Source organism: Psammomys obesus, unplaced genomic scaffold (genome assembly GCF_907164565.1).
Source record: "Psammomys obesus unplaced genomic scaffold, mPsaObe1.curated_primary_1811, whole genome shotgun sequence".
NCBI classification, from domain to species: Eukaryota; Metazoa; Chordata; class Mammalia; order Rodentia; family Muridae; genus Psammomys; species Psammomys obesus.
In genome coordinates this window covers 9,040,162-9,064,384 of record NW_026585698.1, presented here as the reverse complement: position 1 = coordinate 9,064,384, position 24,223 = coordinate 9,040,162, and the positions used below count along the sequence as shown (strand labels likewise).

General features: G+C 44.5%; 1 protein-coding gene across 1 annotated transcript in view; it reads right to left on the bottom strand.

The window, feature by feature from the left end:
* Nucleotides 1-24,223, bottom strand: part of Ank3 (ankyrin 3) — a 215,046-nt gene that overhangs the window by 136,507 nt on the left and 54,316 nt on the right. The window contains exons 3-6 of the mRNA XM_055598850.1: nucleotides 22,337-22,435; nucleotides 6,790-6,888; nucleotides 3,110-3,307; nucleotides 318-416 (exon numbers count right to left, since the gene is read on the bottom strand). Coding sequence (XP_055454825.1) covers nucleotides 318-416; nucleotides 3,110-3,307; nucleotides 6,790-6,888; nucleotides 22,337-22,435 — 495 coding nt within the window. The remainder of the gene's footprint in view (nucleotides 1-317; nucleotides 417-3,109; nucleotides 3,308-6,789; nucleotides 6,889-22,336; nucleotides 22,436-24,223) is intronic.

The following is a 24,223-nucleotide window of genomic DNA, read 5'->3' as shown; positions in this document are numbered from 1 at the left end:
CTGAGGAGACAAACTGGCCTCCACTAGAGAAGCAGTGCAAGTAAGATTTATTTCGGTCGCCTTTCAACAGTGGAGCCTGCACCATGGCTGTGTGTTCTGAACTGTATTTCTGTCCTGGGGCCTATCTGCGTCTATTTACTTACCCATCCACTCACACGCCTGTGTCAGCATCTAAGCCTCAAGGGTCCTTTCAGGGAAGAGGGAAGAAAGTGGCTTGTGACAATACCACAAGCAGACCCGGCTGCCTCCCACGGGGACCCAGGGCTGCTGAAGCTAAACTCTCTTGTCCCCTGTGTCCCGGAAGTGTTTCCTCTCACCTCGGTGACAGCTTGTATAGATGCACCGTGCTTCAAAAGGAGTTCCATTACTCTGATCCGGTTCTTTTTGCAGGCAATATGGAGAGGGGTGAAGCCATTCTATAAGGGACAAACATATATATCTACATAACTCCGTCCCATGGAGAAAAAGACGTCTAGTATACTGAGATGCTGTGCAGACTTCAAAACCACAGGAGGTTAGACATTCCTTTCCTGGAAGGAAAAGAGGTCTGCCTGGTTCCTAGCAAGGTTCCCAGGTTGTAAGCTTCTGGTAGGGAAAGGCAATGTGCATAGGCTTCCTTATTTTATTTTGGGGTTCAATGTTCCAATTTTTTTTTTTTAAATCTCATTTTGAAGTCTGGTTAGGAAAGGCCAGCCTGGACTCAGACATGTGCCTTCTGATTTTTTTACTTTTTAAATTATAATTTTATGTGTACGGGGGCTGCATTTATAGCTGTGTACCAGGGGCACACAATTCTGTGGAGGCCAAATCACCCAGGACTGGAGTTACAGTTGTAAGCTGCTGTGTGGGTGCTGGGAATAGAACCTGAGTCCTCTAGAAGAGCAGCCAGTGTTCGTAACCACTGAGCCATCTCTCCAGCCCTCCTACTTTTTCCCTTCTGATAGTCAGAACTACAGGCATGTAACTAATGTCTAGCTAGTTAAGGGACTAGCTAATGTCCCTTTTCTTACACTGACCAGCCTGACCCCATCCAGCTAGTTGGTCCTTCATATTATCCTTGACTGACTTACTATACGTCAAGTGCCTCCTCTTTTCCTGCTTCTGGGCAACTTTGAGTAACAAACACAGCCTTATAAATCACTGCTGTCTAGATTTATGAACTTAGAACACCAAAATCATAAATCCTGGGAAGATGGATTTGGGAGACATTAGTGTTCTGCCTCCTACCTGTATTTTCAGGCTTTAGATCAGTTAAGACTCAGTAGTAAGGGACCAAAGTAGATTCACTTAGCACTTTCTATTCCTCTATGTATTGAGTTATGGAGCTAATGTTCCCTCCTGCCTCACCTCGAGTACAGAAAGAGCTGGGAAAAGCATCAGGACAAAGAGCGTAAGATTGTTTGCACGGCCAGCCTTCTGCTGTGCCTGCTTGGACTTGTCCCCTGTGTGACAGAACATTTGTATTTACAAGCCCCAGAGAGTATCTATTTGCGGCTTTCAGACTCAAGCACAAGGCAAGGCAGTGGTGGTGCACGCCTTTCATACTAGCAGAGGCAGGTGGATTTCTGAGTTTGAGGCCAGCCTGGTTTACCTAGTGAATTCCAGGACAGAGCGGACTACATAGAGAAACTCTGCCTGGAAAAACCAAACCAAAACCAAACCAAACCAAACCAAACCAAACCAAACCAAACCAAACCAAACCAAACCAAACCAAGACTTTAAGTACAAACTTACTCTAAAGATAGAGGAACTTAGATGACTCTATAGTATTTAGCCTATTTGCTCAAATGTTTAATCTCATAAAAGAACTGGCTTTTAAGCAAATTACCCACCAAACTGTTCTCTGCCCAACAGCCGAGGCTGGGTCACCTATTTCAGCTGTCAGTAGGGAATTGTACAACACTAAGGGCCACCATATAGGCTGTGGTCAAAGCCGCAGCAGGTGTCTCCAAGAAGATTCCTGGAACCCGTTTCTTTGGCTAGAGTTCATCCCAGGGTAACTGTCTACAATGACCCTCTGTTGGGAAAACTTTAGTCATAGGAAAATGAAAGTTAGGCACACACCCTGCTTTAAGGCCTTTTTCCCCCCGTCCTATGGAAAATGAGTGAGTCATGGTCACTCTGGGCTCCCCTCCCTTCTCAGAATACAGAGGCTTTTGACACACTGGGCAGGTCAACAGCTTCTGAAACACTTTTTGGCGGAAGCTGTTGGGATTACCTTGACCAAGGAGCTGCCTGCCTAGCCATCTCCCTCCCCTCTACTGATTTACAGCCACCCGAAGGCAGAAGCACAATGGCTCTAAACGACAAGATCACAATGCAATGTTCCAGGGAAGCAGATGCCTGCTGGCAGGGGTTGGTTGGATGGAGCCTTCCCCTCAAAATTACTAGTAAATTAATGTTTTCCCTAAAATCGGGCAGTTCTGTTTTTTTTTTTTTTTTTCTTCTCTTCTCACTGAGCGCAAGTGCCTAGCCTGAACAAAATATATACACCTTACCAAGGGTTATTTTAACAATAGAAAACACTGTCTTATCAAGGAAACTGAAGGTTAACATAATTCCAGCTCACGAATTCGTGGACAAATATTATTTTTAAGACAGGGTCTCACTGTGTAGCTCTGGTTGTCCTGGAACTCAGAGCCTTCCTGCTTCTGCCATTATGCCCAGCTTCTCAGCCTCATTCTGTAGATCAGGCTGGTTTTGAACTCACAGTAATCGTCCTGTCTCAGCCTTTCAAGTGCTGGGATAAGAGGTGTAAGCCATCAATGTCTAGTTTGCTTCAAGATTTTACATGTCAGAAAGAAAACCCCGCAAATGTCTAAGCGGAAGAATAGCGGCATTACTACGCAGTGAGGTGACTGAAGATTGTCAAGATGGTCTTTTCATAACTGGGGAGTGTCAGGCTTTCACTCATATGGGAGGAATACGAGAGAGACCCCACCGGAGGCTTCCTCTACTCTCAAGGACCGTTGCAAAGATTAACGAAGTACACAGATTTAATGGACATTCTATCTTTATCTATGAAAGAACAGTCCCTCCGCATGCCAGGCTCCCCCTGCTGTCAGCCAGATGCTCGCTCGCCTCAGGGCTGGATGGCAGGGCAACTCACCAGGGCTTTGGCGTTGGGGTTAGCTTTCTTATCCAAAAGAACCTTGGCAACTTTGTAATGGCCGCAGTGGGCCGCCACGTGGAGGGCGGTCAGGTAGTCGTTGGTGACATCGTCCACGGGCACGTTGTGCTGGAGGAGGAGCTGGACGCAGTTTAAATGGTCTCCTTGTGTGGCCATGTGCAATGGTGACAGTCCATTCTGGAATACAAAAGAGGACTCACTGGTTTGCCTCTCTCACTCAAACGAGCCAGACTCAGAAGAGACATGAACGTGTTAAAAACCCGAATTCTTCATTTGGCAATTGAACGGCACTTGCTTTTAAAAACAGAAACTTCCCTTTCTCATGTCAAAGAAAAACAAGTGGTCAAGGGTAATTACTATCCCAGTTTTAAAACTTAAGTGGTTTATACCAGGGGCCAGAACTCACTATAGTTTTAATAGGATTTCTTTTTTTTTTTTTAATAGGATTTCTTATCATTTAAAACTGCAAGAAAAAAAAAGTAAGATCCCATTACTTTCCACTGGCCCTTGGTTTTGCCTTTGCAGATGACTAGAAAAGTACAGACCCCCAGATACAAGACTGCAGTATTTCATCTGGAAGGGCAACAGGGAAACCTTCATCCATTTCTAGAAATCTGGTGCCCCCGTGTGTCAACGATGAATAAAAGGAAAGCCACTGCAGCCCAGTGATGTGACCTCAGCTTAAACCACTCTGGCTTAATAATCGTCACTTGCAGTGTGAAGTGGCTAAGGATTTATCTAAAGATCCCAGAGAAGAAATGAACAGAGGAGGCCTCAGGTCCAATCCATAGCACCAAAAGGGGAAATGTTTGGGGTGACATCTACTCCTCAGTGGATGTTTTCCAAAGAAAGTGAATCAAGGCAGGCTAGGTCAATGCCAGTCTCTTCAACTGGAAGCAAAGTGGGGGAGCCTGTGAGATTTCCAGCAGTCTCATTTACCATAGGAGGTCTAAAATTACTAATAATATAATTTAGCCCATTAAATAGGCCAAATAAAACCTTTCCTCTCAAATAATAGCATGTTCCATTTTTCAAAAAAAGTAGACGTCAATAGTTTTTAAAGGCATGGTGGACATGCCCGGAGAACCAGGAATAACTGAATTCTCCAAGACCAGTTACTATCTCTACATTTATTGTAGCTTGACACAAAAAATTCCAAGACCAAACTTCAGGTATCTGTGCTCATTAAAGGGGAGACATTTATGACAGTATTTCCCCCTCCTGCCTAGCAGCAAGTTCTGCAGATGAAAATGGATAGAATCTCAATAAATAGTGGTATGAATTTAAATACCTGGGCAGCCACTGGGAAACTGGGATGTTCTTGCCTAAAGTATTCCCTTCCAACATTTGAACCAAAGTAGACACTAATGGTGTCACTAAGGGCTGGGACATTTCCCATCTGACACTGCCACCCACAGGCATCTGTGCTCGCTCACTTCTGCCAAGTTCTCCTTTGCTTTATGTTTTCATGTAGTCTTAGAGAAAGTGCAGAATAAACAAATCTGAGGGGACACATGACTTACTGGAGTCTAAGTGGGAAGCAGTGTCAAAAACAGACGGCTCCATCCTAGTGAGATTTCACTGTCAACTCGACATAGCTAGAGTCGCCTGAGTAGGAATTGTAGGAGTGCCCAAATCAGATCAGGCATGTCTACAGGGGACTGTACTGATTGGTAACTGATGTAGGCCAGGCCTAGCCCACTGTGGGTGGTGCCATTCCCTGGGCAGGTGGGCCTGAGCAGTATGAGGAGGCTAGGTTAAGTATAGACCTGAGACAGAAGGCATGCAGTGTTCAACCACGGTTTCTGATTTCCCTCAACGATGGGTCATCACCTGGAAGTGTAGGCCAAATAACCCTTTCTTTTCCAGCCTGATTTTGGTCAGAATGTTATTATCACAGCAGGAGAGAGAAAACTAGAACACTCTTGACCGATATGCAGAATAATGACACATGGATAGAAAACTAATCCAGTGTGATGGAGAAGGACAGCAAGAGTGGAGACAGGGAGATAAAATAGCCTGTGGAAAGGGCTCCCATTGCACATGACACCTGAAGTATGACTTCAGGAGTGGAGTGATAGACTTCCTTGGTTCAGCAATGTAAAAGGCAAAAAGGACTGGACAGACTGCCTTAAAGGTAGGTATGCTTCAATCTATTCATTCTCTCTCAGCACCCTGGTGTCTTCATAAGTGCCGCACACTAATCTAGGTGCTTGGGGGTTCTGGGCTGAACAGGGCAACATTCTGACCTGCATTCTACCAAAGAAAGCCAGGCAGCAAGCACGTATGAACGGCAGCAGCGAGGTTCCTTCTAAATGGTCTAAGAGGTGCCAAAGGGGAAGGAATCCTGCACAGGTGACTTAAAGATGTGGTGAGCACAGGTAGGGCAGACAATCAAAACAGGTTAGTTGGTGGGCCAGGGAGATGGCACAGTTGGCAAAATGCTTGCTGTACAACCTTTGGAGTCCGCATTTGATCCCCTTGGAGACCATATAAAAAGCCAGGCATGGCAGCATGCGCCTGCTATCACAGTGCTAGGACAGTGGGAGGCCCCCTGTCGCTTGCTCGACAGCCAGCCTGGCCTCAGCAATGGGTTTCATGCTCATTGGGAGATTCTGAGCACACCTGCACACGGACATGCTGACCAAGGCTTAACAACCAGTCCCCTGAGTCGGCAAAGCTCTCAGTGCACCCCAGATCCCAACACCTAGGGTGGATAGGTTCCCTGCTAAGACCAATCTCGAGTTGCCCTTGTGACTGCTAAACAATGGGAATAGGGAGGGAGCTGCAATTTTGGTTTTGTGAGCTGACATGAGGTTCCAGGACACTGCTGGGAAAGGAAAGGGCAGGCAGGCTCACTCCTCAAACCTCACACAGTGGCGGGCAATGGACAAACAGAGTTTTAATGTTTTTAATTAGTGCACTGTGTGAACTGGCAAACGCTGTACCATTAAGCTGCACCCCCAGCTCCTGTCTATGAGCTCCCAAGAAATTAAATCAGGACGGGGTGTAGAAAAAGACTCAGAGCTCAGTCAGAAAGGAGATCTGGCAGTCTCTGAGAGTCTCATTGTGTAACATGAAATGATAAGCATAACAGACCCAAAATAGCTAAACGAAGAACTGGTTTTGCTGTAGAACACATCATACACAAAGGCTTCATGAACCTCTACTTGCATGTGTGTGCGTTTGCATGTGTGTGAGCGTATGCAGATGCCAGCGGACACAGTCTGTCTCAATCACCTTTCACCTTATCCGTCTGTCTGTTGGTCCATCTGTCTATCTATCCATCCATCCACCCACTCATCTATGTATCTGTGCTTTTATTATGTATATATGTGTCTACCTATCTGTCTATCAATGAACTCACCTTTTTTTTAAAAAAACCAGTTTTGCCCCCAGCTTGCAGGGGGTTCTTTCTGTAGCTGCTTCCTGAGTGCTGGGATTGCAGGTAGCCACTACTTTTAACAGCTTTAATATGGTGCTGGCGACTGGAGCAAGCCTGTATCCTCTGAGCCATTTCCCCAGTGCCCAAGCTTATTTTGAGCCCCTCTGAAGACCTGAACTCGTGTTCCAGTTAGTAGTCACTATGCATTCCTCTCACTCAAAAGGCTCAGCCAAATAACCGGCTCAGTACCACGTTCAGAAACCGAAGACCTTACCTTGGTCTTTGAAAGGATGGGGGCAGCCCGGTCAAGCAGCATTTCTACCACCTGTTCATGGCCACTTCTTGCCCCACAATGCAGCGGTGTCAGACCGTCCTGTGAAACAAAGGCAATACCATGAGTCCACAAGATGGTACGTTCAGAAACACCGTGTGCTGTTTATGACCTGTGGTGGCATAAAGCATGTAGGGCACTGTGGGCCAGGGTGCTTCAAGGATTTGGCCATGGATTTCATGAAGTAATTTTATGCTTTAAAACGAAAAATTACATTTTTGTAAATTTAAGCCCCAGAGATTGGACTGTCTCTGCCTCCCCATGGCAGGGATTACAAGTGTAAGCTGTGTGTTTTCCATGGATTCTGGGACTTGGAGTCAGGGCCCCAGTAGGCACAGTAGGCACTCTGCTAACTGAGCTGTCTCCTCAGACCTCAGCCTTTAAAGAGGAAGTATGAGGGAAAATGCATAAGCGATCCTCCTTCCTTTTGTGCATCTTTGCACCCTACTTCCTGAACTTTTTCTCAACGTAATCTTGTGTTTGAGTGTGAATTGATAACCACCTCAAATCCTCCAGTGTGAACATACATTAACTTAAATTTAAGAGAGCTTCATTCATTTCTCGAGAACACAGCCTCTGAATATCAAAACAGATATGATTAGGATGACTGTTCCGTGACTGATCGAAATAAATAGATCAACAATTTTGTGAATATTAAACAATTTGTTAAAAAGTCTTTTAATGAATTACGAACCTTCACAGTCAGTTCACATATTTGCTACTAAGTATGACTTATTACTGCAATGAGACAGGCTTCAGGATATAAAAACCATCTCTGGTTTTTTTTCTTCCAAAGATGTTAGTAGTAAGAAACTTTCTTAGCCATGTAAATCTACTAGAAGCAACCACTCTGCAAGCTCTCCTGGATGCTGGAAATGCCACATCTAAGTACGCTCACTATTTGAGTAAATTTTTTTCCAGTGTTTCATTGGTTCCCTTTCCTTTTCGTTTCTCCAGATTTATTTTATTTTTATTTATGTGTATGTGTCTGTGTGAGTGTATGTCATGTGTAGATCAGGGCCCTTGGAGGCCAGAAGAACGTGTCATATCTGCTAGAGCCAGAGTTACAGGAGTTTGTGAGCCCTCCAACATGTGTTCAGAGACCCAAGCTTGGGTGCTCTGAAAGAGCAGCTCTTAACTACTGAGCCCTCCCTCTAGCCCCTTAGTCTCTTATTTTCATCAGCTGCAATGGACTTATGACCCATTTTGACAATTCTTCTGGTAGGCATAAGATTTTATTTCCCGTCCGCTTGGAGTTTCATAGCTCTCAATAAGACAACGATATTTCGCCTTCTTCCTTCCCTCTCAGAGCTTTGTACCTCCAGACCCTGTGGGCCTTCCCTCCAAGTGTCACTGATGAGGACCAGCTGTTAAGGGGTAATTAGGACAGAGCCTCAGCAGGGGGCTGCGTGAGTCACTCAGTTACAGCTGTCCCATCTTCCCAGCCTCTTGGAGGAGTTCTCATAGATGTGCGGCTTCTGTGCTCTCCAGTGTGAAGACCCCTGCGTATAATACAACCTTCCCTAAAGATGATCCTGCCTACCAGTACACCAACCAGTCGGTATCCTGGACTCACTCTCCAGACTGGCTGGGCAGATCTGAGGAGTAAGGTTGGTCACTGTGATGCACAAGCGAGCGGGTATGGCCATACACATAAAGTACAACTCTTAAAGGCATCGATGTTCTTTAAAACTGAATTCCAATCAGTCTATGAGCCAACTGGAACATTCTCCTGGGACAGTTAAGTATCTCTGCTTTCCAGCTGATTTCAAGTGTTCATTTTATAAGTCAAAGCAATGTGGTCTTTCAGGAAGAAGCCGCTGATAAAGCAGAACATAGGAACCTCCAAACAAACAAACAAACAAAACAAACAAACCGAAACAAACCACCACAGAGGCCTGGTGGTTTCTTAGTAACAAAACACCTGAGCATGTCTAAAGAGGAGCAAAGCAATGGTCCAAAGCAATGGGACTCTGGACCCAGTCCCACTGAGACAGTTACACACACACACACACACTCACACACATATACACATACACACATAGAAACACATACACAAACACACACACTCTCTCACACAATCACACATTCTCTCTCGAGCACACCCACCCACCCACACATGGCTACTGAGTGACTGCCATTAGTGCCCTAAGATGTCACACAGCTACAGAGATGTTGGAACACACTTAGAAAATTAAAGGTTAAAGTGACGCAGAAAGGGAAGCATTTCAGTTCTCTCCTTCACCCCGGAAGTTATTCTCACACCAACATGCTACACACCACCTCGCCATGTGTGGCTATCTTAGCAGAACTTGCTACATACCACACGCACTCCGTGTGGCCATCTCAACAAAATCAAACACAAGCACCGACTCTAAATAGTGTTAGGGGTACTGTTCCAACTTATGGACAAATTTCCCCCCCGAGTCGACCTTTATAAATAAGTTTTCATTCTGAAAAATGTGAACATATTTTAGGCTTCGGTAAGCTAGTTTTTTTTTTTTGCCTCGAGGTCAAGTGTGACTCATCTCTAGGTAGACCTTTCCCAACTCTGTGCAGATTTCTCTGAAGATAGCATATGATTTTACTTTCACAATCATCCCCACATGGAAAACATATCCTTCACTAACAAACGAAAGCTCTGGGGAGGGCTGGAGAGATGGCACAGTGAGGAAAGAGCCTTGCTGTGTAGATGTGGGGACTCAGGTTGAATCCCCCCAACCCATGCAAAGCTGGAGGAGATCACTGACCCCTCAAAACTGTCCTCTGATAAGTTCCTGTGACATGAGCACACATTCATATCCCATGCACACAAATAACAACTAATTTAAAAGTTTAAACCCTTGTGGATTAAAGCAATCACCCTTCCAAAGGTTGCACTGACTGAATTCAGGACGAGGGCCAGAGGGTCTGTGGGCACGGCTTAGGCACGGAGCCCGGCATGTGTGAGGACCTAGGTTTATCCCCGGCACCACAAAGGTATTTGTCAGGGAAGGAAGGGCTATTAGTGACGGCTAGCCAGTAGGGGCAGTGAAGACCAAGTCCCCAAGCTCAGATTTGCAACCACCATCCATCACCTTTCTGCTACAGCCAAACGCTAGAATCTCTGCTGTGTACTGCAAATAGGTGGAGCCTGCAGACTCAAGATTTTCTCATCAGTGGGAGAGCCGGGCCCTGCCGCTCCGGCTCCCTCAATCACCTGTGCTTCAATGGCTCAGTCAGCTCTTTCCCAAGGTCAAATTCATCAGTTCCCCTAAACTGCAAAGAGCGGCTGACAGGAGAGTCCTTGCGACGCTTTTAACGCCGGCAGCTTCTCCCCACCAGCTACAAATGTGATCTGGCACTTTTCAAACTGTGCTACCCTTCAAGGAGAGTCCCAGCAGGGAGAGATGGCCCCCCAAGGAAGCTGGGCATCCTGTCACGAAAGCCAGCTGTACATGTGGGAGTGGCTAAGCTTCTAGGACATTTGTACAAGGTCAATAGAAACCAGCACTGTGAGATAGGGTTAAGAGCCTTCGTGAGCAGCCCAGGTTTTTATAATCAAGGACACTGAGGTTGCCCAGCTACTCAGTAAAACTTAAGGGTGTACAATCAACAAACCACAATTGATGCAGTAAAAAAAAAAAAAAAAAAGAGTATGGAAACTTAGTAGGCACTCTACCGTATATCTTTTGGAGAGATGTAAAGAAAACAGTAACGCACTTTGAAGGTCTTTGACTTTATTATTTAAAGATCTCTGTGCAGGAAAGATTCCAGTTACTGCCCTTCACTTCTCTGTGAGCTATAAACTCTTCAGGGTGGTGCTGGGGAGGAAGCCCATTCTCTAAGACGGCTGGGGAGGAAGCCCATTCTCTAAGACGGCTGGTGAGCAAGCATGAGGACCCTAGTTCGAATCCCCGGCAACCAAGTGAGAAAAGGATCACAGTCAGGCATACCTACTGCCTCAACACTGCTGGTGGTGATGACAGAGTGTTGGACGTGGGGGTGGGGAGATGCTGGGGCAGCCTAATCTACAATCAGCGAGCTCCAAGCTTAGGGAGAGACCCTCATCTCCGGGGAACATGGCAGAGAATAATAATAATGGAGGATCGCACTTGACAAGGCTCTCCAAAAATCATCCACTGGCTTCCACATGGGAGCACAGACCCACACATACCAACATATACAAACGTAAAATTAAAATAATTGTTCAGGGTGGCATTCTAGGTTTTTGTTTTGTTTTTTAACATCTATCCCAGCTTTACCCTGGCTTTCTCTGTTTCCTTACTTTTTCCAGTTTGGCATGTTTGCAGCTGCCTCTTCCACAAGCCACTCTTTTGAGAGACACTCACACCAGGATCCAGATCCTTGCTGGCTAACAGTACAGCATCTCCTCCGCCTGTTGACCCCTCTTCCTGGACACAGTAACTCATGTAGGCCAGGCTGAGCTCAAACTAGGTAGCCCCAGGATGACTCTGAACTCTAAAGTCTTCTGCCTCTACCTCCCGAGGCTGGGATCATCAGAGGCATGCATTACCATGCCTAGTTTACCTAGTGCTGGTGACCGAAACCAGCTTCCTGCCTCATCATTAGAACCCACGCACTACAGCAATGCCTCTCAGCCTTCCTAAGGCTGTGGCCCTTTAACACAGTTCCTCATATTGTGATGGCCCCAACCATAAAATTATTTTCGCTGCTACTTCGTAACTGTGGTTTTGCTATTGTTATGAATCATAAAGTACATATCTGACATGCAGGCTGTCTGATAATGAGACCCCTGTGAAAGGATTGTTCAACTCCTGGGAAGGTCGTAGCCCACAGGTTGAGAACCACTGCACTATAGTGTACCTTTGAAGGCTCCAAAAACTGCATAAAACTTCCCTACCTCCAATATTTCTGTCTTCTTTTCTGCACCTCCTTTGGGGAACATGTAACTTGTACTGGCCCCTGTAACTTGTTCTTATCAGCATTTCGACTTTGGGGCCTCTGCTGTTCATCTCTTCTTCCTCTGGTATAGACACCTTACAAGGTCATCTCAGAGAGGCTCCCCACCCCTTGATCTGATCTACTTCCTTATTCCCACCACCGCCATCTTAGCACTTTATTCTACCTTCAGAGATGACTCTGCCCTGTTGCTCTGGCCATGATCTCTCTAAACCTTAGTAACTTTTTGAGCTCTGCTCCACATTACACCTTAACTTTCCTTGTTGTGTTCCGACTTGAGCTGGGTTAGCAGTAGTCTGCCTGACTTATCAACTTCTTGAAGACTTGTTTTTACTGCCCCATGTCTGTGAACGCATGTGGCACATGTGTGCAGGTATCCATGGAGGCCAGAAGGGAATGGCAGAGCCTCTGTATCTGTAGTTTCTGGTCCTGGAAGTCAAACACGGATCCTCTGGAAATACAGCCAGTGCTCTTAACTACTGAACCATCTCCCCACCCCCACCCTCCGCCCAGTCCCTGCCTTATCATTTTTAAATAAGTATCATGAATAATTTTTCTTTCAATAATGGTCTAGCCTCCTCTAATCCCAAAAGAAAGATAAATGATAAAAGGGTAATTGAATCTAACAAGGCATGACTGGACACCCTGTCTGTTATGTCAGGGAGACTAAAACATGGGGATAGGAAGAATAGGGATATCCTGAACTAGAAAGCCAGTTTGAGGCTATCCTAGACTACACAGTATGGCCCTATATCAGAAAACCAAGCCAAAACAACAACAAACAAACAAAAACCCAATTACTTAGTTAATAAACAGAGTAAGTGAATGTCTTTTCAAGGCTGTTTGTTTTTGAGATAGTGTATGGGTAGCCCAGTCTGGCTTCTAACTTGGTATGAGGGTTGAGTGATGACCTTGAACTTCTAATCTTCTCTCCTCCCCAACCCTCAGCACTGAGATTATCATGTCTCCACTCCACTTTTATGGGATGTAAATCAGGGTTCCATAAATGCCAGGTGAGCCTTCTACTAACTGAGCTATCTCTCCAGGCTTCAAGCTAATCTAGAAACAAGTATTTTCTAGTTTGATAATAAAATTTCCTTTATTGCATTTTCTTTAGTAAATATATATATATTTAATTTTCACACTCTACATTCAGTTGTTTGTCTGTGTGTGCATGCATGTTTGTGTCATGACACACATGTGGAGGTCAGAAGACAACCTCAGGAGCTGGTTTTCTCCTTCTACCGTGTGGGTCCTGGGGACCAAGTACAGGTTGCTAGTCTTGGCAAGCTCCTCTACCTGCCAAGCCATCTGGCACATCCTGTTTCCCTTTTCGTTTTAGATTCACTTTACCTATTGCTGAAGCACTATTAAAACATCTCATTCCCCTCCACCACCGAACAACAACAGCAACAACAAAAAACCCGAAATTCTCACCAGAGTAAGCTGTTTGTCAATGGAGATTAGACTCTGAAAAGCTTGACTCAATCTTTTTGCGCTCTGAACTTGTTCTAATAAGATTTTCCCTTTCTTGTAGATCAGGACACTGCAAGCTTATAGAAGAGCTTTTATGGATATTGGGCTTGGCAACAGAACATTGACATATTCCTCTCTCTCAAATTACATAAATGTTGGTGGTTTGTTCGTTTGCTTGCTTGCTTGTCCTTCCCTCTTCTTTGGACACATAACAAGAATTGATTTTTGTTACCAAACCCTACAAGCTTACAATGTATACAAAGAGTCACTTACAATAGGTCCTGGACCAAAAAAGGCTGTTCTTCAACCTCATATAACATTAACTCCCAGATGAAAAATTCTTGGCAAAGGCGATTTGGGGGGGAGGCGAGTACCACACATATGTAGTTGACTAGAGAGGATCGAGAGGGAAGCTGAGTTGCCATGGTGACATTATGGGAGGGAAATGGAATTGCAAGAGGTTGGCAATTTTCTTTCCAATCCCCTAGATTTTTAAAGCACAAACAAAATGAATGGGTTTCCCTCAGGGAGACTTTTGAATTACCCATACTGGCTGGTCCTGGGCTTGTATTTCATTTCAGTGACAGTAATCTTATTACTGATGTGGGAACTGCAGGCTGCTGGCTGAACAGAACGCTCCCTCTGTCAGCCAAAGAGCCAAACCTTATATGCATGAAGGCCAAAAAAAGACATTTCTTCAGTCTGACTTTTGTGAAGATCACAGAGCAGGATCTGGACCAGAAATCTGGGGACTGTAGGGTGTCACACTGGACAATATTACCCAGAACAGACCCTTACTGCCTTGAATCAGTTCAAAGCCAAGACCAGAGGCACTAGGTAATTGTAGAGTTAATCTAGGAGAAAACGGAGCCATTTTTAATGTCCTCTGTTACAGGAGCCTTATACTCGGGTCTTATTTTATTTTGACAACCGCTCTATGGGAAAGGCATTAAGGGTTCTATTTATAGATCAGAAAGCTGCTCCAGGGGCTTGATGTAACTCCACAAGGTCACACAGGGTTGTGACGAGAGCTCGCGTGCAGACCTGCTTCTGAAACAGTTTCTTCTACAACATGAAATATTAATACAAAGGTCAGGTATTCTCTTCCAACCAAAAATCTATTTCTGCCATTTATATAGGGACATGGAATTGCTTATTTCTGTTTCCTCATCGAAATGCTGTTCGTTAAGCTGATTCATTAAGCTCAAACCGAAAATAGGGGCTAGTGAGCCAGCTCAACACATAAGGGTGCAACTCCTCCTCTGACCTCACAAAGGTGCACATGTATGCACCCACACACAACTGTAAAAGAAAATTTTAAAAAGGTAGAAGTATGTGGAAGTAGAAGAATGTGAAAATGTTTGGCATTCTCTTTACTTATAAAGTAAACTATAGCTTTTGGAGAGAGCACAATTGTATATCATTTGATATTTCTAACCTATTGTTGTGGTATTATGTCTCTCGCCTTGCTTCAGGTTGAGTGTTATTTAGGATGCTAAGGGATAAGTACGTTCATCAGTCCATCCATCCATCCGTTCATTTTCTGCATATCAGTCATCTACATTTTTTTTTTTTTACTTTCTCTCTCTCTTTAATCTTGTCCTTTGACTTTTTAGCTAAATCTTTTCATGGTGGTGACTGACCTAGAGACTACGATATAATCTACATGATTACAATCCAAGCATCATTCTGTTATACAGCAACATTAATCCTTTGAATGTTACATGCTGATGTACTATTACACTTAAACGTATATGCAATACGAGAATTCTGCAATGTAATTCCATTTATACTATTTGGTTTGATTTGGCAGTTACAAATACGGTATTATTTGAATATATTGTAAGTCTCATGATGGTTAACTGTGAATATTAAGTATGATTGTAAATGTCCTAAAATTAGACATTTGATATGTATAGATACTTCTCAAGAGAATGTTACTTGTTTTAAAATTCACGTCATATGGCTCAGAATGAAATGCAACAATGAGTTATTTATCTGCTGCAACTTTGTTTTTAGAAAGTGGCACAACCAAGATGATTGTAGTGGGTGGCTGGGGAGCCCTTGGGTGTCCAAATGATTTGCATTATTTCAAAGAACTTGGACGTCAGTGTTACCAAGGTATAGTAGAGGAAAGCCAGAGGTGAACTAGTATGCCTGCATCGTGACCGGACGGCAATGAACTAAAACAGTAATTGTCTTGAGTGTGCTGTTTAGCTTCTTCTAGAGAACCGGGCATGCGGTATTTATCCACGATGTGGCACTCTCTCTCGAGCAAAGCAAATGGTCTTTCCAGTGTGGCATCAAAATGTCAGGACAAAGACAGAGAAAAGTCTCCTGTCTTCTGAGGGTTCTCCGACAGCTGTGGAATGCATTCTTTCCTTCGAAGTGAAAGACTGAAGTGTTTCATCAGTACATCTCTGAATTTAAACAGATGTGCTCAAGGTTCAATACCTTTTAAGAATTATTATTATGACATGCATGTGAGTATTTTGCCTGCATGGACATATATATGCAACATGTGTGGACTGGAAGAGGGTGTTGGCTCCCTTGGATATGCAGCTATAGGTAGTTGCCAGCTGCCATGTTGGTGCTGGGACTTGGACCAGGGTCCTCAGAAAGAGCAGTGTGCGTCCTTAACCACTGACTCATCTCTCCAGTTCCTATAAATATTTGGGTTTTCATTGCTGCTGCTTGCTTTTTGAGGTGTGTGTATGTGGGTTCTCATGTAGTCCAGTCTGACCATAAGCCACTGATCTTGGACTCCTGATCCTTCTGGCCCTCCTTCCCAAGTACTGAAATTAGAGGCATGCATCACCACGTTAGACGAAGCTCCCAAAAGTTGTGACAGAAAATGAAAGCCATCACTACATATTATATGAGATGAAGAAATATTTTCAATTAGTCTTCATGTGGGAACCTGTAACCTTTCATGCTACCCAATGTTTGGGTCAATGATTTGAATTCTGATGAGGAAGTTGGATTCTAAAAAATTTCCTCTCTGCCTGGCGGTGGTGGCACATGCCTTTAATCCCAGCGCTAAGGAAGCAGAGGCAGGCAGATCTCTGTAAGGCTAGCCTGGTCTGAAAAGCAAGTCCAGAACAGCCAGGGCTACACAGAGAAACCATGTCTCAAAAAACAAAACCAAAAAGCAAGCAAGCAAGCAAACAAACAAACATCTCCTCTCTTAGAGAGGCCATTCTGTGAGTTTGTTTTCTGGCAAGAGTTTGTTTGTGACAAGGACAATCGCACTCCCGAGACTGCAAAGGAAAGCAGAAGTTTGGTTTTCTTTTTCTTAGCTTTAAACTGAGAAATACAACCAGTTACATTCGGGGGTAGGGTGGGGGTGGTATGGGGTAACTGTGTAAGCTATGACTGTGTTCCCTGGCAGACACCTCAGGGTAGCAGGCTGAAGGAATTACGAAGACACTCCCCACCCCTGCATCTCTCTGTATATAAATATCTTCTCACTCTTACATGAGAGTCTGGAGGTGGGGGAGAAAAATTACATCACAAAAGGACCAGTATCCAGTCAAGGCCATTAAGGGCTTTTGACAAATGCAAAATTAAGGAGTATACCTTACTTCAGGATGATAGATGTCATGTGCTATGTTTGCTGAGATGGACATGTGCACCCCAGCATCAAGGTGTTGTTCTGTGTGCAGTGTTGAATGATGGGATATGTGAGGATGGGGCACTGGGCAACTTGCCTTAAAGGCTAGGAGGGCAGGTCAGGTTTGGAGGCTGGGCGCCAGCATTCTAGGAGTCGGTCCTGCTCTCAGAGGCCCCAACACCCCTTACCGGGAAATGCAAGCCTGCATCCTTGTTATTAAACAGAGGAGAAGTTAGAGAAGAGAGGGAACTCGACATTTAGAATTGTTCTAGAATAAGGACTATATCGAGTCTCTGACTGGGCTGGGAACTGACGCAGAAGAAATAAAAATGGTAAGAGACCATCTGGCAGAGAGTGCCTTCCCTCAGTGAGTACCAGACATTCATGCTAGCTTGGAAAAAAGTGAGATTTCAGTGCAGAGAACAGCAGGTGGTCCTCAGTAAAGCATCACAGGCTATAAAGAAACACAGCCATGAACATCTTGTTGGAAAATGGCAACTTCCACAAAGCCCTTGAATCAAGAGCTGCATCTAGACCAGCATCCAAGATGTGGCCCTGGCGAGTGCTCACACCGTATACTCTCCCACCACCATCATCCAAGCACTCTGCACGCCATGTCACCATGTCGGCAAGAGCTAGAATGAGCCAACAGGCCAGGCAATCTCAGTTCAGCATGATCGCACTGGAGATTTGGAAAAAGCTTTCTTTCGGTCGAATAAGCAGAGACCTAAAGACTGTGGAACATCAGGTCCTCCTAAACTCCCGGAAGACTGAAGTGTAAGCATCTTGAATCTTCTAGTATGTCTTTTCTATCCTCACAGTGTTGGGGCATGAACCCAGAGACTTCTGCATCCTAGGCAAAAGTTCTACCACTGGGTTATATCTTAGCCCTAATTACTCTGTGTGTGTGTACATGCACGTGTCCAGGGAGAGGGTGGTGCTGAGTGTTTTCTTGGATCACTCTTCATCTTATCTATTGAGTCGGGGTTTCTCAGTGGAACCCGGAGCTCACCAATTCAGTGAGTCTAGTTAGTTAGCATGTTCTAAGGTTCCCTGCCTCTGCCTTCATGGTCTCAGATTACAGGAGAGCTGCTCTGTTCATCTGGAGCCTATGTCGGCACTGGGGGGTGCTGAAGTCTGGTCCTCACACTTGTGTGATAGATGCTCTATCCACTGAATCAACATCCTCAGCCCTAATTATTAAAGTTACTGTATCCATGGCTCTTCTTGCTGAGAAATGTGTAAGATGATGAGGAAGTTTACTGTCTGTGCTGGGAAGGAAAGCAGGGTGGAGGAGGGCCATGGCTAGGAAGCACTGATGTAGAGAATGTCATTTGGCTCACACGTTTGAGGGATATACTTTACTTTCTTCCATTCTGTTAGGCAGGAGTTTGGCCTGCACAGAACTGGAGCTATCCCCTAGCCCACTCAATAGCAAAAAGTAAGAAGATAAGACAGGTTTTCCTATTCTGATTCCTCCAGTTCCATGGTTCTCAGCTTGGGGGTTGGCACTCTTTTAGGGGCCACATATCAGATATCCTGCATATTATCAGATATTTACATTACGAGTCATAATAGCAGCAAAATTATAGTTACGAAGTAGCAATGAAATAATTCTTGGTTGGGGGTCACCACAACATGCGGAACTGTATTGAAGGGTTGCAGCATCAGGAAGGTTGAGAACGGTTCCTCCTTCATATCCCCATTTCTTCCCGATGGAACTGAAGGCATGCACATCTAAATAACAATGAACAGGCAGTAATGGGGGACACCCCCCATCGACAGTGAGCCAGAAGGCCAGGGGCACAGAAACGAAGCTGCCTGACACGCTGTCCCCACGTCAGTTAGCTCAGCTGCCAATGTTCATCAGGGTCTTTGTCTCCAGGCCCTTCCCTGTGATGTGACCATACGCAGAGCGTGGTGTGGTTCGAATGTACAATGTCCCCCATGGGCTCCTGTGTTCCAGCAAATGCTCCCCCAGGGGTGCTGTTTGGGAAGGTTGTGGAACCTTTAGGAGCCTCACTTAGGGAAGTGGGTCACTTGGAGAGGTCTTGACGTTTTAGAGCACTGCACCACTTCCTGTCCGTGCTCAGCACCCTGCCTGTGCCTTTAAGATCTGAGGAGGTGTGGGGTCCCAGTTGCCTACACCTCCTTCCACAGCGGAGCTGCAGGTCATCATGCTTTCCCTGCCAATGATGGGTTGTGTCTCCTCGAACCTAAATGAACTTCCTCCTTGGAGCTGCTTCTTTTCCGGCATCTGGTCACAGAAATGAGAACTAGGCTGTCGACCTCCCTAATACTGCGTACCTTTAATACATGTTTAATTCATGTTGTGGTCAAACCCCGATCATAAAATTATTTTTCATTGCTACTTTATAACTGAAATTTTGCTGCTGTTATGAATAGAACTGCAAACATCTGCTATGCCGGATATCAGTGGATATCCATGGACCCATGGATTGAGAACCACTGACCTATGGGTTTGTATATGATGCAGAGAAACAATTTGTTCTTTTAGTGAGTAAAGACTATCAACAGAGAGAGAAATCAGGTCATCTTCAGTCAACTAACGTCCCAGAGGATGGCCAGGCACCTCACACTCCTCTTCTGCTTGGCTCCTTCATTCCCCCCACCCAAAGATTCCTGGTGTTCACCAAAGGTCCATGTGACTAAGTGGCCCTTCCACCATCCTCTACAAACCCTTCCCACAGCTCATGCTCGGCAGAACAACTGCAGTTGACCACAACGGGTCTAGCTTTCTTCACATACTGATAATTTCTAATTGAACTGTAGAAAGGTCAATTCAGTGAGACCCAACTCATTTGCTCTCTACCAAGATGGGCTGTCAAGGGACAACCTTTATCATTCTTCATTTCTCTCTCTAGTAAGATTGTTTCTTGCAGGGTATGGCTGGGCTTTCCAGGTTCAACAGTCAATTAGTCAGTCCACTAGATACCCAGGCTAGGCTGGATTAGGGACAGAGAGTATAAAAAAATAAGCCAGCCCATGGCCTCATGGTTATGGGAAAAGAGTTGTCTGAGTTTTTCACCATTTTTCTGAGCTGAGCAGACATTCAGTGGTCACTTCTTCTTTGAGTGAATTAATGTCATTAATAGTAAATTAAACAGTTAATCCTAGCATGACAGGAATACAGTTAGTCTGCCAGGCTGGTTTTAGAAACATGGAGATAAAGAATTCTTGGAAGTGGGGCCTGAGGTAAGGTTACAAGGCAGAGAGCCTGTCCACGAGGCCTCAGTAAACAGATAACACCATGTTTTTATTAGACTGTCTCTGGTTCAGATCTTGAACAAAACCATGTGAAACATGGAAAAAGGAAAGTCTTTGTATGTTTTTTTAATAAGATTTTTACTTTATTTGGCCGTTTTTTTTTTCATACAATATATTCTGACCATGGTTTTCTCTCTGTCAACTCCTCCCCACTTACCCAACTCCATGCCTTCTTTCTCTCTCTCTCTCTTTTTAGAAAACAGGCAAACCAAAAAGCAAACAAACCAAAATAATTAAAAAAAGAAAGAAAGATAACAAAGAGAAAACACAAGAAACACAACAAACACAAATCCTATAAAACCACAGACTCGGAAACCATAATGTTCAATAAAAAGACCAGTAAGACCAAATATTGCCCAAAGTGATATGGGACAAAAGGTCTGTGAACACCCCTGAATTCCTTTTGTGCTGCCATTGACTGCTGGATGTGGGGTCTGCCCCTAACTGTGGTTAATATGCTCAGTAAGACTCCATTGGAGAAAACGGATTTTTTCTTTTCAAGTAGATGTCAATTGGAGCCAGCTTTTTGGTTAGGGGTGGGAGCTCCTGTCCACTTCCCCTGCTTAGCACTGGGACCCCCAAACCTGTGCAGGCCCTGTGCATGTTGCCACAGTCTCTGTGAGTTCATATGTGTGTCAGTTCTGCTGTGTCTGGAAGACACTGCTCCTTGGGTGTGATTTTAATATGAACGGGGTTCTCATCCCAACTGGGATTTCTGACTGACACAGTTGACGAACATCCTGGTCACTGTAGGTATTTCGTTCTCTTGCTTTTAGATGACAGAAGTCTAAAGATAAAGGTTGGCTTGCCTACCCGAGTCAAGGGCTAAGCTGAGAGGTGCATTACAGCACATCAACAGTATACCCCATCGTACACCAGGGCTAGCTGGGCTCAGGTTCCAGGACCACTTCCATTTTCACAGAAACAAGCCCCACATGCCACATGCGTCCATACAGTCAGATTGAAGCATTTTGAAAAGGTTAATAAAAATTCTTGACTATGATAAGATAAATATATTATACTATCAAAGCCAATTCTTTAAAACTATATATTGTAGTCTGATGGGACATTAGACCTTGATTTTTTTTTTTTTTGTTACTCTTGTTACCTTGAATTTTTTTTTTTTTTTTAACCTGACACTCTATTCCCAAGCAACACTTCATTTTCCTTTTTGTCCTGGAAACCACCACTCTGCTTTTTATTTTATTAAATGATTTATTTATTTTTATGTGCACTGATGGTTTTTTGTTTTTTCTACATATCTTTCACACATGTCTGTGTGAGCATATTAGATCCCCTAGAACTGTAGTTACAGTTGTGAATAGTGAGTGCTCTTAACCACTGAGCCACCTCTCCAGCCCCTACTTTCTTTTCTTTTCTTTTTTCTTTTCTTTTCTTCTCTCTCTCTCTCTCTCTCTCTCTCTCTCCCTCTCTCTCTCTCTCTCTCTTTTGAAACAGGGTTTCTCTTTATAACAGCCCTGGCTGCCCTGGAGCTCTCTCTGTAGACCAAGCTGGCCCCGAACTCACAGAGATCTGCCTGCCTCTGCCTCCTGAGTACTGGATGGAAGGCGTGCGCCACCACCACCCTGCTTACCGGGGTTGAACCCAGAGATCCATGTAGGCCAAGGCTATGCTTCAGCAGGGAGCTACATGGCCAGTCCTTTAGAATCATATGTATTTGTCCTCAAGGTTCACCCACAATGTAGTAAATTCTCCCTCCCTTTCTCTCTCTTTCTCTCTCTCTTTCTCTCTGTGTATATTTAATGTCCACTTGTTTATGGAGGACAATGGCTGACATTGTATCATGCCTCTTAATTGTTTTCCACATATACAGAGAAGTGGCCATCCTGTTTTCAGTTTCCCAAGGAAAGCCCATACAGGTTTTAAATTCCCACCAAGCAGCACAAAAGTACAAATATAATTTTTTAGCAGAAAAGCTGTCAGACTCCATGCACATTGAACTGACCCAATAGTTCAACTTTGAGTAATTATTGAAGATTTAACTCAGTGAAACCAGGAGAGTCGAGGAGCCCTTCCTCTTCAGTTAAAGCCAGGGCCATTTAAACACATATGAACAGTATATGAAATGGGAATCAGAAATAATATAGCAAATCCCAGCCCTACAGCCACCATGTGAGGATTTCTACTTCTGGGAGAATCGCACAGGCCCATGCCGGGCAGGACACTTACCCTGGTCTTGGCATCAATCTTCGCACCCCGATCCAGCAACAGCTTCACCATATTTGCGTTTCCCCGTTTCGAGGCAACGTGTAAAGGGGTGATGTCATTCTGTGGGGAAGCAGAGAAGGTGTCACAGGCAGGACTCACGCAGCTTCCGAAGGACAGTTTCCCAAGCCTCTTCAACGCTAGCCTTGTTCTGTTCCCCTTTCTCCTTTTTCAGAGGAGGGGTATTACGCTTTCCAACTTCTCTCTAACAGAGGACCCCCTCCCTCAAAACAAGACTTAGGAATTTGAAGGGAGGCAGTCTATGAGGTCAGGTTCAACCCCATTCACTTTACCGCTGGTGGTGACTGACAGGTGCGTGACATTCTGTCTACCCAAATTTTATTTATTTACCTGTTGTATTGAGTTTTGTTTTAATTGAGACAGAGGTCTCTCTCTGTAGCTTTGGCTGGCGTCAAACTCACAGAGCCCTGCCTGCCTTAGCTTTCTGGGTGTTGGGATTAAAGGCCTGTATCACATGGCTGTTCCAAATCTTACATTCTTAAGTCAGTGTGCTTTCCTACACTGACTTTTTTTTTTTTTTTTTATTGCTGAACATAATGGCTAATGAAGAGTTTACTGCAGACTGAGCTGAAGGAGTGTCCTGGTATTCAGAGCCTTCTCAGACTCAGCAGGAATCTTGGGTTGTAAATGAGAGACCATACTCATTGACACCAGACCCTTGCTTTGGCCTTTCAGGCTTCTGGTACCTACATGTGCTACAAAGCATCATCAGCAATTCCTTCACCCAAGCATTGACTGCTGCTTCCAAACCATCAAGGAAGCGTAGGTAGACACTGATAACAATCCCAGAGGCCAGCTACTCATTCCTGGGTGTCCCAGTATGAGCTTAAGTTTCATTGTTCAAAAAGATCCAGTGAGATCATGTTAACCAGGCTCTCGGCAATTATGAGTGTAGAGTTTGAGAGCAGATGCAGTAGCCACCAGCTCTGACACTTCCTGATCATGAGGAACTGGACCGAACCCCTCTTGGTTTGGATGGTGAGGTGAACTCCAGGCCTTGTACTATTCCAGACAAGTCATGACTCCAGTCCCTGAACTCTTAGTACCTCAGCCAGTGTTCACAATGCTACGTACAGCCTGCCTTGCAGTCCTTACAAGCAGAAACGGTTGACAGAACCAGGATTTAATTTCTTCACATTTTTAATTTTCTCTTTAAAAACTTTATTTTTTGACAATTTCAAGTGCATGTAAGCACACACACACACACACACACACACACACACACGCGCGCGCGCATGCACACAATGTATTTTGATTACATTCATCATTTCTCCCTGCCCTATTCCCTGTGAATCCTTCTTTCTAACAAGGCCCCTTTCTACTTTCATATCTTTTTTGGTGACTGTGTGTGTGTATGAATGTGTATGCGTGTGTGTATATTTATGGTTTCTTGCATGAATGAACGTGGGTGGAAGATAATTTATATAGCCAACTTTAAACATACAATTAAAAAATCTTATAATAAAAAATTCTAAACATAAAGCCCGAAGAAAAATCTACAGTGCATTTCAGATGTTCCTTACCCTAGTTCAATAAATATCAGCCTTGGAGCTGGGCACAGACAGAGCCTGCATAACATACTCATGTCCCTGAGTTCAAGTCCCAACCCCTATCCTACATCAATTAACCTTTAGTTTCTACCACACTGTATCATCTTGCTGCGAGAACCAAGAAGTGAAAGATAATCTAATAAATAGCTCAAGTTGGTCATCTCTAATAGGGAAAGAATCTTTCGAGAAGTGTCTTGATAAGTAGCCCAGGCTATGGAGAAAGGGGGAGAGGCTCTATCTATCTATCTATCTATCTATCTATCTATCTATCTATCTATCT